The sequence below is a fragment of the Giraffa tippelskirchi genome, chromosome 1, assembly GCF_054371585.1.
Source record: "Giraffa tippelskirchi isolate mGirTip1 chromosome 1, T2T-mGirTip1v1.2.pri, whole genome shotgun sequence".
NCBI lineage: Eukaryota > Metazoa > Chordata > Mammalia > Artiodactyla > Giraffidae > Giraffa > Giraffa tippelskirchi.
In genome coordinates this window covers 181,661,179-181,674,074 of record NC_137275.1, presented here as the reverse complement: position 1 = coordinate 181,674,074, position 12,896 = coordinate 181,661,179, and the positions used below count along the sequence as shown (strand labels likewise).

General features: G+C 43.3%; 1 protein-coding gene across 7 annotated transcripts in view; it reads right to left on the bottom strand.

Moving 5' to 3' along the window:
* The window catches only part of TGFBR1 (transforming growth factor beta receptor 1), a 72,249-nt gene extending 62,951 nt beyond the window's left edge, over positions 1 to 9,298 (bottom strand). For all 7 annotated transcript variants that reach the window (XM_081512131.1, XM_081512083.1, XM_081512092.1 and 4 more), the window contains exon 1: positions 9,127 to 9,298. Coding sequence is in view for 6 of the 7 variants with exons in the window: in XM_081512083.1 (XP_081368209.1) it covers positions 9,127 to 9,211 (85 nt within the window). In the remaining variant the exon portion in view is untranslated. The remainder of the gene's footprint in view (positions 1 to 9,126) is intronic.
* Between the last annotated feature and the right edge of the window lie 3,598 nt (positions 9,299 to 12,896).

Genomic DNA, 12,896 nt, shown 5'->3' with positions numbered 1-12,896 from the left:
GGGTCGTAAAGAGTCAGACACAACTGAGCGACTTTCACTTTCTTATACAAAGACGTCTATAACAGATTCTGCTAAAGAGCATGGAGAAACTGTTTTCTCCAGTGAAATAATCATGTCTGTAAACAAAGAATGTGACTTAAGGTAACATGTGTCAGTATCTTTTACATGAATATTGAGGTTACTATACAACCAACACATGTAGAGCCATGATCTCCAGCTAAGTGCAGTCTCTCCTAAAGGAAGTCATCATTCCCATAATTCATCACCCAGAAAGGAGGCAGCTCTTCAAACAGGACACCCAAGCAAAGACACTCTGTGGACCCTGCTGTCTTGGGCCTGTGGGAAGAGAGGTAAAAGTCTGGCTCTGTTCACTTGGCGGCAGTACTCAGACTCTGCCAAATGGAGACAGGCCAAAAGATAAGGACCTGAAGACGAAGTCTTTATAAACCAGGATGAATAGTTTTATGTTGCTTTCCATCCATTATCCTCTAGCCTTTAGGAAAGCTTGATTTAAACATTCCAGTCTTACATCAGCTGTTCCACTGGAATTAAGGTAAAACTAGTGTGTCTTTTAAGAGTAGAGAAGAAAAATGGTAACAGCAGCACTAAACTAAATGCTCAAGCATGTTCAAGAGGAAGGCTGAGAACAAGCGTCAGGGCTGCCAGATCCATGGAACTATTACTACTTGAAGCTACTCCCTACTTTGCAACCTTCATGTTTGGGAGCTCTATTTTATTAATGAAGGTGGCAGCCTCCTCACGTGTTCTCAACTACAGGCAATGAGATCTATGTAAGCTCTCAGGTTCCGGTATGGCCCTCACTGCTAGAAAACTCAAAGCTAATTATTAGCTCTACTACTAACACTTTCCTCAGGTGAAAAAGTTATGGTTAGTTTTCTCCTTATTTTCCCCTTTTACTTACTGGTTCTTATCTTTTTAGTCACTAGCTTTGGTCTTACTGCATGTATTTCAAGCTTCCTAAACCCTTTTATGGAAAATGGCCAGAGGACAAGCCAAGCACTGAATCAATTTTTCCCAAACAGTAAGTTACAAAAGGTGCTCATCTTGAAGTCATGAATGCTAGGGAAGTGGAGAGCCTCTACGCTGGCTAAAAACAGCAAGGAAGCCTGGGCTACAACTGTAAGTACAGAATTCTGGAGTAGAAAAAGAGCTTGGATATAATCAATTCTATCCTCTCACATAATGCAAGAAATGTTTTCTACAACTTCTGGACAGGAGGTTATCTCTGCCTACCACCTCTCCCTGAACATTTCCAGTAACAGGGAACATAGTACCTTATAATGTTTCACTTTATGACTGCTCCCCATTGATATAATGTCCTTTCTTATACTGAGTGAAACCTGCTTCTCAGTCTACCAGTTAGTCATAGCTCTTCATTACAGAAACATATATTTCCTCTTCCAAAAGATATTCCTCCCTTATCTAAATGTGTAATAAGTCTCATTTATTGAATATTTATCAGTATCAGGCTATCTGCCAGGTACTCTAAATATGGACCTGCAACCCAGGAGGGAACAATATAACATGAACCGAGCGAGGCTCCAGATCTAAGCTAGGAATTCGGGATCAAAATAAATACTTAAGGTGGTTTGGGGGGCATAAGAATCCACAAGAATGAGATGGAAGGCAAATGCTGATATCATTTCTCTCCATAAGGTCCTCTGCCATTCCAACCATTTTTCAGTCTTTTATGGATTCTACCTACTGAACCATTTCACTTGCCTATCCTATTTTCACCTGAAACTCAACATGCTCAAACCAGAATTCATTTCTCTTCAATCTTTCTCTCACCAAATTCCTTACTAGTTAAAGGAATTATCTAGATATAAAAACCCTGGAATCATTTGTTTTTATTATCATGGAGTCCTTCTAAGAGCCAGTACTTCACCTTTTTACAGTTAAGAGCTACTGCCTTAAATATTCAGCAAATATTTACTGAGTGTCTATGATGCACCAGGCACTTTCTCTGCACTCGAGATAAACTGATGAACAAAACAAAAATAGCCACTTTCATGAAGCTTATATCCTAGTAGTTAAAGGAAACGATAAACACAGTAAATTAGTAAGTATGATATATAAATGGTATTTTAGAAAGCACTGTAAAAAAAAAAAGAAAAAGAAAAGCAAGATAACGGCAGTTACAGAAGTGTGGTCCGGGTTAGCCTCTTTGAGAAAAAGGTGACATGTGATCAAAAACATGGAAGAAGTGAGGGAGGAAGCCACGCAGATACGTGGAGGAACAGTCATGCAAACGCCCTACTACCAGCTCCTCCTATTTCTTTGAAATGTCACAAAGCCATTCCCAAGGTCATCATACCTACTCCAAAACTCCTAGGTAGCCACCCTGCTCCATTTCCTCTTTGGTACAGTTAGACATTCTTTTTCCACATTAAAATTATTGAAACCATCCACCTGATTTTCAAAGGCTCATAATTCTCTTGAGCCTACCCATAATGTAAACATCATGAATTTCCATCCCTCCCCTTAAATTCTTGAAATTTAGCATGCTCCTTCTTCACTCACATCATCCTCCCCTACCCAAGAGTGCTTTCCCTCTGCCCCTCATCCTGTCTAAACCATCCCTGTACTGCAAGGCATGAGATCAAGTCCTATCACCTCTATAAAGTAGTCCCTGAAGTTCTCTTACTGAATCTGTATTCATCATTATTACCCCGGCATCATACTCCTTGAAAGCAAGTGTGCCTCTTTTTCTGTATTTCCACTGTGTTGACCATTACTAAATGTGTGCTTATTTTAAATGAGCTATTTCTTCTTCAAGTCAAAGTTCTGCCATCTTAAAAACATATTTATTAGTTTTGATAAACTAGTAAAACGGAATGATTCAAGAATGCTTATATTATACAAAAAATGTATGCAGGGGGAAGAATAAGCCAAATGTTAATGATGGACAATGATAGCTTTTTTCTTTTCTCTGACTCAAATTTTCAGGTTTGTGCCTATGTTAATTTGAGAAGCATTAAGAGTCTGCTATGAATATAAATCAACACAAATAGTGAGTGATCAATTATCACTAGACTCACTGGAGAAATTAAAATTATCTATGTCAAAGACGGCAAATCTGAGTAACCTGCAATTTCAAAGAGGCGAACTGTAATAAAGACCAGGGAATCCCATAATAAAGACAAAGTGAAGCAACTCCTCATGGTTTAAAAACAGAAAAAAATCCTTCCTGACACAGTGACCATAACAAGGTGTTTACTGTGTATGAAAGCAGCATGATGTAGAGGAAAGAGTACACACTCTGAAAAGCTCAAACACAGGCTCCATTCATGAACACCATGACCTCAGTTTCCTGGTCTGTAAAATGGAAACACAGAAGCTCTATTTACCAACTTTCATCAATAAAACTAAGTTCCAATCTGAGCAAAATCCTGACAACTCTGCCTACTCAGGCAGATGGAGTTAATGGTAATTAATGCACAATCATTTGAGTCTCAGTGGCTGGATTACTGTTAGTCATTATCTGTTCCATCTGAAGGGTCTTCCTTTTACAAATGTGTTTATGATTAAAATATGAATAACAAAATGTTAACATCTTTGAAAAATATTTAAGAGAACTGAAAAGAATCCTGGGTTAAAACCAATGTCATCAAAATCTACAGTTATTTCCAGAGCACTGGTCACTGGACTTGGGAACAAATGGACTTAAAAAGACTCTTCTGGAAATTAACTGGTACATAGTAAAAAGTTTTTGTACTATCACACAACTATCATCTAAGTTTGGTTATGCGAATTAAATGAGACAAGGCAGGTAAAATTCCTGGCACATTCTTAAGATATGTTCCTTTCAGATTGATAAGATGATGCCAGGCCCACTGAACCTTTGAAACTGTCAAAGCATCCTGTTTGTATATCCTGTAAGTCATAATTTAAGTTATAAATCATTCTTTATAATGTTTATTGCTCTCAGATTGCCAAACTGAGAAAGCAGCTTTCAAAAGGCCAGATCTGATCTATAAAACTGGACGCATAAAACCAATCAGGCTTACCCCTCTAGCATTTGAGAAAGTTTCTAAGGCAAAAAGCCTACAAGTCAGTCAATCCTAAGTTCATACCAGAAAAAGGTAACCGTAAGAAACCTACTTGCACTATCTGGACTGAAACTGTACAACTAAACCTGGATCTAATTCAGAGTAGCAGCAAATCTTAATATTTATGGGGACTGCTTGGATACTGAGAAAATTACACTAAGAAAGGCATTAAATGTTACCCTAAGTATTGGAGTTAGGCTGGGTCAAGACAGACTACACATTTTTAGAAGATTCCAAAAGTTTTCTTGAGCCAGTTCTACGGGACAAGGCATGTGAGAAACATGCCAGCATCTGCCCTCAATTCCAGAACCAGGAAGCAAAGATGTGACCCAATCACATGATATCAAACCACAGTCTGTCTGTTCAGAGAAAGTTGCATTATGCAATCCACGACCAAGAAAGCACAGCAAAAGGCATGAGGTTTTTTGACATGTGCAGGGGATTCTGTGGTTTGAAAAGACATGTTCTCACATCAGAAGGGCAATCCATTGGATACTGGCATTTTCAAAACCCACTTCATTAGACATGAACATATCTGATACAATACAGCACTACTACAAGAATGGTACTGAGTTCAGGTAATTGTTCCAATTAGGCCTAGGAGCTTTTAACTAAAGTCTTCACAGGAGCAGCCTTCCCCATAAGAAGATTGGTTTCCCTTTTGATTATTTTTAACATATCAGTTCCCCATTTAATTTCAACAACAAAGTAGATCTTGGCGTTCCAGTGGTTAAAACTCTGCACTTCCACTGCAGGGGGCACGGGTTTGCTCCCTGGTCAGGGAACTAAGATCCTGCAGGCCAAGTGGAAAAAAACAAAAATAAAACGCATTTACAATGTATTATCCATTAAAATATGTCTGTTTTTTTTTTTAAAAAGAGTTCATCTAAAATTCTAAACCTAACCACCATGTACTACTACAAGGCCTACACCCCACTTCAATAAACCCAAAATTTCTTCCAAGTTAATGTCTACATTTCTCAATCAACAAACACTACACCAGGTCCTCTTTTTATTTTTCTCCAGCAGTATACAAAAGATACTGACATTCTCTTGGGGACTTTATAACCTATAATTATTCCCCCTCTCTCCCACTTTCAGAACTCACTTTTCTTAAGCTCTGTGAAATTCAAGGTAACTTCACTTAGGAAAGTCACTCCATTAACTCTGTTCCTCCCTGATCCAAGTCCTTCACATCTTAAAGTGCCATACAGGACACAAGATCCAGGATCAGAAAAATCAAAGTTCCTGTCCTGGCTCTTCCCTACCCTGAGAATTCACCTAACCCATTTTTTTCCATCTGTAAAGTGAGTGACTTATGACTTTCAACATTCGAATGCCTAGCCCCAGTGGGCATCCTATTACATTATTCTCTCTTATCCCACTTGTATTTCATTTCTGCTTCCGTCACGAATTAGGGAATTTTTAGAATTGGGGAATAAATAATAGTGGTTAATATATCCAAACCCCACATTTAAGAATAAGGAAATTATAAATATAGAGTAACTTGCCAGCCAGACAATAAAAGCTTTTGCTTCCTGTCTTAGGGGAGTTGGGGGACATAGTTTACAAAGAGAGAGTTTAACACTAATCACATCCCCCTCTCTGCCTCAATGAATTCCAGCTACCCTTCAAAGTCAGTTTAAGTCCTGAAGCACCCAGGAAGCCTCCCTCCCCCAGTCATTTCAGCCTAGACTACTCACTTCCCTCTTTGAATACTGATGCCTCTCTGCAGGGGTGATATTAAAAGTATTAACAACTAGCACCACAGTGGGACCAACCAATCAGAAAGGATATCTGACCAATCAAAACACAGGCGGCCCAGTGGGAATTTCTGGCTGAACCTCTGCCCTCCTATTAATAACAATACAAAACAGCAACCTCAAACTCTAATACCATTTTCTCATTTGATCTCCACAATCTCATAAACTAGGCAAAGCAGCTATCATCCTCATTTTCTGCATAACTAGAAGTTACATGACTTTTCTGATTATACACAGAATTCTCAATACTGTATCAACTGTACTTAAATATAACAGTATAATTACTAAAGGAATATTCAAGTCAAATAGAATTCATTTAATCAACAAGTACTTAAATGGAACAGAATATAAAACATAGTGCTAGGTTCTAAGACCAAAAGGAAATTAAATGCATGACCCTTGTCCTCTGGGTACTTATAACATGTTCAAGAGAATATTTAAGTAACAGTGTAAAGTGGTAGAAACAGAAAACATGAAGTGTTAAGTTCTATGCAGTTCAGGCAAATAGTTCACAAACTAAACCAGTATAGGAAGTCAGGACTAAAACCTTCTCACACTCCCAAAAGGGGCAAAATTAAATCTGTAGTAAAAAGGCTGAAAAGTCAGGAGTGGGTGGGAAAACAGAAAACACTGGAATTGAGGGATTGCAGTAGCAGGATGAGAGATCTCTAGCTGGATACAAAAATGGCCCTAATCATAAGCCTCAAGTATGCTCTAAGCACTGAATACAAATGGGAAATCTTGTAAACCCCTTGTGGGGATGGCTGAGGAAGGTTAGCTTGGCAGCAGCCTACAAAAGAGCCTAGGTGAGAGAAACTCTGGAAAGCAAATGGATTTGAGAGATAATAGGCAGGACTAAACCTGACAGCTGTATATGAAGAAAGGAAGATACATTCAAGAGGCATTAATGTAAAGAATAGTTGGGTTTGGGCATGTTTTTGAAGAAAAAGTTACAAAATAACAGGAAGCTAAAGCATTCTCACATGGGAAATCCATGTAAACATAATGGTACTAAACTGTGTACCAAGGACAAGGGACCAATTTCCCCAAAGAAATCTATGTTGGACAGGTGGGCAGAAAAATATAAAACTGATACCCAGACAATAAGGAACAACTGCAAACTCTTAAAAATGAACGTGAAATTATTAACAAAAAAAATTGTGTGTATTTGGCTGCACTGGGTCTCAGCTGCAGCATGTGGATCTAGCTCCCTGACCGGGGATCAAACCCCAGGCCCCTGCATTGGGAGCTCAGAGTCCCAGCCACTGGACCACCAGGGAAGTCCCTCAAATTATAAATTTTAAAAAGCATTTGAGCTTCTTCAGAAGGTATGAAAGGATGAATGGAAACATCAACATAACCAAGGAGAGCAGGCAGACCAGTTGAGGTAGTCTAGACTTAAGGATAATAGCGCCTGGATCAGCTTTGTATTGTATGCATGCCAGTGTAGTCTGTAAGCTCCTCCAGGGCATGAACTGGGCAATGCTTTGTGTATCTAGTAAGCTCAATTCTGTTATTTGAATACATGAACACTTTGTGTGCTAAGCTAAGTAGAAAAGAGTGAACTATGCTATTTGAGTTAATTAGTGGTGTGGAAATGTTACTTATGTTTGATGCATAATTATGCTGATTCTCCTACCTATCCACATATCTATCCTACCCCCCTTCTCAGGCAATGTCAAAAATCCACTGTTTCCTCAAAGGTAGGCCTAGCCTGAAGGGACTATAAGAATGTACTCCAAGGGAATTTCCTGGCAGGCCAGTGGTTAGGACTCCACGCTCCTACTGCAGGGGAAACTAAGATCCTGCATGCCATGCAGTGTGGCCAAAAAAAAAAAAGTACTTGGAGTCAGAAAGAAGCCAAATTGTTTTTCTAATTGTGAGGACAAAAATCTAAAAATGAATATGGGCAACGCCAGACAGGTATATATATTAAAGTGTATAGGTTTTGGAAACCCTGAAACCTTTGCTGCAAATCCTAAATCCAGCTGTTAGCAATTGAGTACCTATCCTCTTCACACCTGTTTTCTCTTCTGTAAAATGGGGCAAATGCCACTAGCCATCAGGGTTTAGTTGTGAGGATCAGATAATGTACTTTGGTGTACTTTATGCATCTGTATCATAATAAGCTCTTAACAGACAGTAGCTGTTAATAATAACTGGCACCCTAAGTCTTGAAATGTTTTTAAAACATTCTGTGTTCAATTAGAGAAACAGAAATGTATTCACTTTATTTTAGTTGCTTTCACTAAGGCTCTATATTTCAGTTTCTAGTACAGTTTGAATGCTAACAAAGTTTTTCACTCCCCCTTCCATTGGGTAGGCGATGACCATATACCCCATCCTGATTTAATATTTTGGAAAACCAGCTACACAGACGACCGATTCAAACTGCTGTCACTCAAGAAATGGAACCTCTCTACCGATGTTCTTTCGAGGAAATAAAAGCGTTTGATCAATTCAGAGTCATTTCCATTCAAACATTCCAAACCCCGCAGAGTGAGCAAACGTTCAAGTTTCTACTACCAAAACAATCCGCAGCCTTCTGGTGAGTGGATTTCACTTCAACGTTCCCCAGACGCACGAAAGAAGAAACATTCCACACATCTTAGTGCCTCGTCTTCACACAAAGCTTCGCAGCAGCTCCTCTTCCAAAGCCACCCCCGGCCGGAGAAGCAGCTCCACTCGGCGGGGTCAAGCCGATGTCAAAGGCCAGGGAGGCCTCGCTGACCCCTAGGGTCTCTGCCACACACATCCCCTCCCACTGCTGGGGGAGGCCTGGAGGCTCAGAGTGCACACCCCGCCCTGGAAGCTTCCTCCGACCCCCCAACCCCGCCCGGGCCCCCGGAGCCTGGAGGACCAACTTGCTCGAGGTGCGGTGCCTGGGACAACGCCACGCAGCGCCTCGCGGGAACCGGGAAGCAGCCCCAGCTCTGCCGGTCTCGGCCAGCCTCACCCTCCGCCCCTCGGCCCGCGCCCACTCGCTCCCCAGAGGGCAGTCCCGGACCCCGGACAGCTTCGCCCGACGCCACCTCCCCTGAAGAGCCGGCAGCCGCGGCGGCTGCGGGCTACCGGGCACGTTCACCCGCGCTCGGACCCACGCCTCCGCCCCGCCTCCGCTGCCCGCCTGCGGCTTGCGAGGCGGCAGCCAGACCAGGAAAGCCCGGCCCGGGTGCCGCCACCTGCGCCCCCGGCCCCGCGCCATGTTTGAGAAAGAGGAGTGAGCCAGAGGCCGGGCCCGGCCCGCGCGCCCCAAAGCTTCCCGCCAGCCCTGCCGCGCCGCTGCTCACCCGTTGCCTCCGAGACCAGCGTGGCCGCCGCCGCCAGCATGAGGAGGAGCAGCCGGGGACGCGGAGTAGCGGCCGCCGCCTCCATAGTCCCGCCGCCACCGCCTGTGGCCCGGCCCGGCCCGGCCGCCGCCTTGCCTCAACAAGCCTCGCCTCGCCCCACCTCCCCTGCCGCGGCGGCGGCCTCGCTTCGGCCCTTTGTAACTGCTCGGGGGCTGCCTGTCCATTGGCTGCAGGGCTCCCGCCGGCCCCGCCTCCCCGCCGCCTGCGAACTGCCGAGAGGGACCCAACCCGAAGCCCCGCCCAAGGGCCCGCTGGGAAGCCAATCCGGAGCCACAGGCGCCGGGCTGCTGGCCACGCCCCCAGGCTCCCCGGGGGCCGGGAGACAGACCCCTGCCCGAGTCGGAGCCGCTGGGAGCTAGAAGGCCTGGTGGGGGCAGGGTCTAGCGAGCCTGGCACAGCCTTACCTCCAGCCACAGAGGGCGAGGGCTAGACGATGGGTGTGTCTGGGTGTGAGTCGCTTTCGGAAAAAGGCTATGGCAGCTCGAAGCTCTATTCTTCTAGCCTCTTTTCTTCTCATTTAAGATCTGGTACTGAGCCTGACCCCGATTCACAGTCTTGCACCGTCAATCCCCCACACATTCACCCAGATCCTTAGTATCGTCGGGCAGGCTTCAACTTCCTCTCTCTAGATCCATGCCTCAACTTTCAACACCGTCCCCCCACCCCAAGATCCTACCTCAGTGCCTTTCAGATCCGACCCAGTCTCCTATTTCCTCCCACTGTCATTGTCCACCCCCAAACCTAGATTACCTTCACCCCGCAAAAAAAAAAAAAAAAATCTAAAGAAAGTCTCCAAATCCTGATCTCAGATCCCCGCCTCAGACACAGATCCCGAGCTCAGACACACCCACGAATTGACTCCCGCCCCTCTCCGAAACTCAGAGCTGAGCCAGACAGGACTCCAAACCACACTCCTTTCCCCTTCTCCTTTCCTGATCCAGGTGAGAAAGGGAAGGTTCCCACCCCCATCCCCCAAGGAGAGGGATTCCCCCTGCTTAGCAGGCAGCACCCCGGGAGCGGAGGAGGAGCAGTTATTACTTTGAGCTGCCTCTGACACGCCTGCACAATAATTCTGAGGTGTCACTAGAAACCCAAATAAACTCAGCTACGTTTTCATTCTGAATTCCTAATTTACTGTGAGACGCTCCACCCCCACCTTTCCTCTGGGACGCCAAAATGAGCTCCAGATTTGTAATTCTTCCTGTCAGACTAGTCCTCTCTTCAGACACAAACACAGCCGAAGAGGCTGTTACATAGAACAGAGAACATTTTTCCACAGAACCCTTCAGGGAGAAAATTTTATTTTCTGTGTGACTCGAACTTGGAATTAAATAAACCTTGGTAGCAGGAATCTGAACCAGCCTCTACTATCGATTTGTAAATTGGTTTAGGTCTACCGGGGTGAGCATTTTACAAACCTGTGAAGATCTCCCTCCTGAGTAGTAAAGGGGCAGGATGGGGGTGTTGGAACTGAGATCTGAGATGGGCACTATTCCCCTTCTGGCTTGAAGACCTATTTGAGCAAGCCAGTTAACCCTTCTGAGTCTCCATTTTGTCATCTATAAAATGGAAATATCTATCTCCCAAGTTTTAGTGAGAGACTATGTTAAGACTTGGGGGCTCCCCTTCTTCCCTCTGAAATTCTGCTGATAACACTCTCTCTGGACCCCTCCCCTGCTCCTCTCCTCTGGGCAAGTAAGGAGCTGGTATGCATACACCAGACCACCTAACCAGGGATGTAGCTACTGCTGGAACTAAGGTCACAGCCTGCTCTCTGGGGCTGCCTGAGATCACCAGCAGGAAGCTTTGTTCTTGTTCCCTGCAGCAGGCAGGCGAAGCCCAGAGAGCCTGTTCTGCCAGGGTCCAGCCCCAATCTGCTTTCTCAGTTCTGGTTTCTTCAATAGAGACTTCGTGGGTCAGTCAGGACTTTATGACACCTGCAGTCTCTAGACTGCTTTTTTTGCTGCTCTACTCTCAATATTTTACTTAAGATAAACACTCAAGAGATACTGTGTGAATGAAGGAATGATTTATCTCAGACAAGCGATTCTTTTTCTCTCATCATTGTTTTTCATCTCTAAAATGGAAATATAAGAATACCTTCCCCATTTATAAATAAAAGGGATCAAATCACATGTCTTAGGCCCCTTAAATGACGTAATGTGTCTGAACAGTGTCTGGAACATAGTAAATATTTAGTAATGTCATTTCCTTTGCCCATCCCATTCCAGCTCTGTGTGATTCTAATCAGCATTCACGTTCATAGTAATCCACGCTTTTGCCTTACAGAGCCTCAGTTAATCAGTGTTGGGATATCTTTTGTGACACACTTCCAGGTCCTTCACATTTTCCATGGAATTGAGTGTGTTCATTAGGAAACTGAGGAACAGGAAGGAGAAACAGACTATTTTTAAATTTTGTTTTCCTGATATGTGGAGGAAATTTCCATGAGTCACAGATCCATAAATAAACTACATTAGAATGGAATGATAAATTATAAGTTTATAAACATGGTTCTCAAATTTACAATGTCTCCAAATTACCAGGGGAGCTTTTTAAAATGCAGATTCCTGGTTTCAGTTCTAGAGAGTCGACTCCAGTTCATCTGAAGAAGGTCCAGGAGTCTGCATTTGTAATAAACACCCCCAGGGGATTTAGCTGCTGGTATAACCAGGTCACGCTTTAAAAGACACTTGGTTTAGGAAATGTGACCTTAAAATTCAATTTAAAAAATGCATGTGCTTATTTCACCTTTTGAAATAGTGTGGGCAATGGAAGGAAGGCTCTGTCTCTGAAGGTCTGAGCCCCTAGCTGAAACTCTGGCTCTGCCATTTCCTAGATGTAGGATCTGTGCATTCTACCCCATCTCTCTGAGATTTTACATCACCCTGGCTGTAAAATGAGATAATGACATTGACTCATATATTTGCTATAAGGTCTAAATGTGTTCTTGCACATGAAGAATCTATGATGTGATTTCCCGTCACAGTTTCTGTAGGCCCTCAAAAAGAAATACAGTTTGTTCCCTCCAACGTTGTGATTTAAAGGGGAAGAAAGTGAGGACCAGTCCTCCAGCAAGTCATCTTCAGGGCTAAGACTCAGAGATTCTCACTCTAGTCCCTACACAGTACTGCCTCTCCATGTTTGTGCGGAGTACATTGTTTGCTTTGCTTTTCATCATTCTTCACGTAAGATGTTTTCTCTCAAGTAGAGAGCAGAGACTGCTAGTTGCCTAATCTACATCCATTCCCACATTCACTTTATAACAGAATCCTCATTTCCTTTGGCAAAGCAGTTCACCTAACTAAAAATTTCCCAGGCTTGGCACCTAGATATGGTCATGTGACAGATTTCTGGCCAAAGAAATATAATCAGAAGTCTACCAAGTAGAGCTTCTGGGAAAGATGGTATTTTCCTCATAAAGAAGAGACAGACATACCACATTCTCACCCTCTTTCAGCCTAGAACACAGTTGCAATGCCTAGAAGTGCAGTAGCCATCTTGTGAACATCAGGATGATGGCCATGATTAGGAATAATGAAGAGGAAAATAAAAGACAGTCTGAGTCCTTGATAAATTCCTTAACCAACTGTACCAACTCTGAAATGCTTACTCCTGGAGTTCTTATTATATGAGAAAAATAAACATCTTTTTTTAAAACTCTAGAACACTTCAGTTCTAGTCCTATGCTATCTATTGCTACATATCTT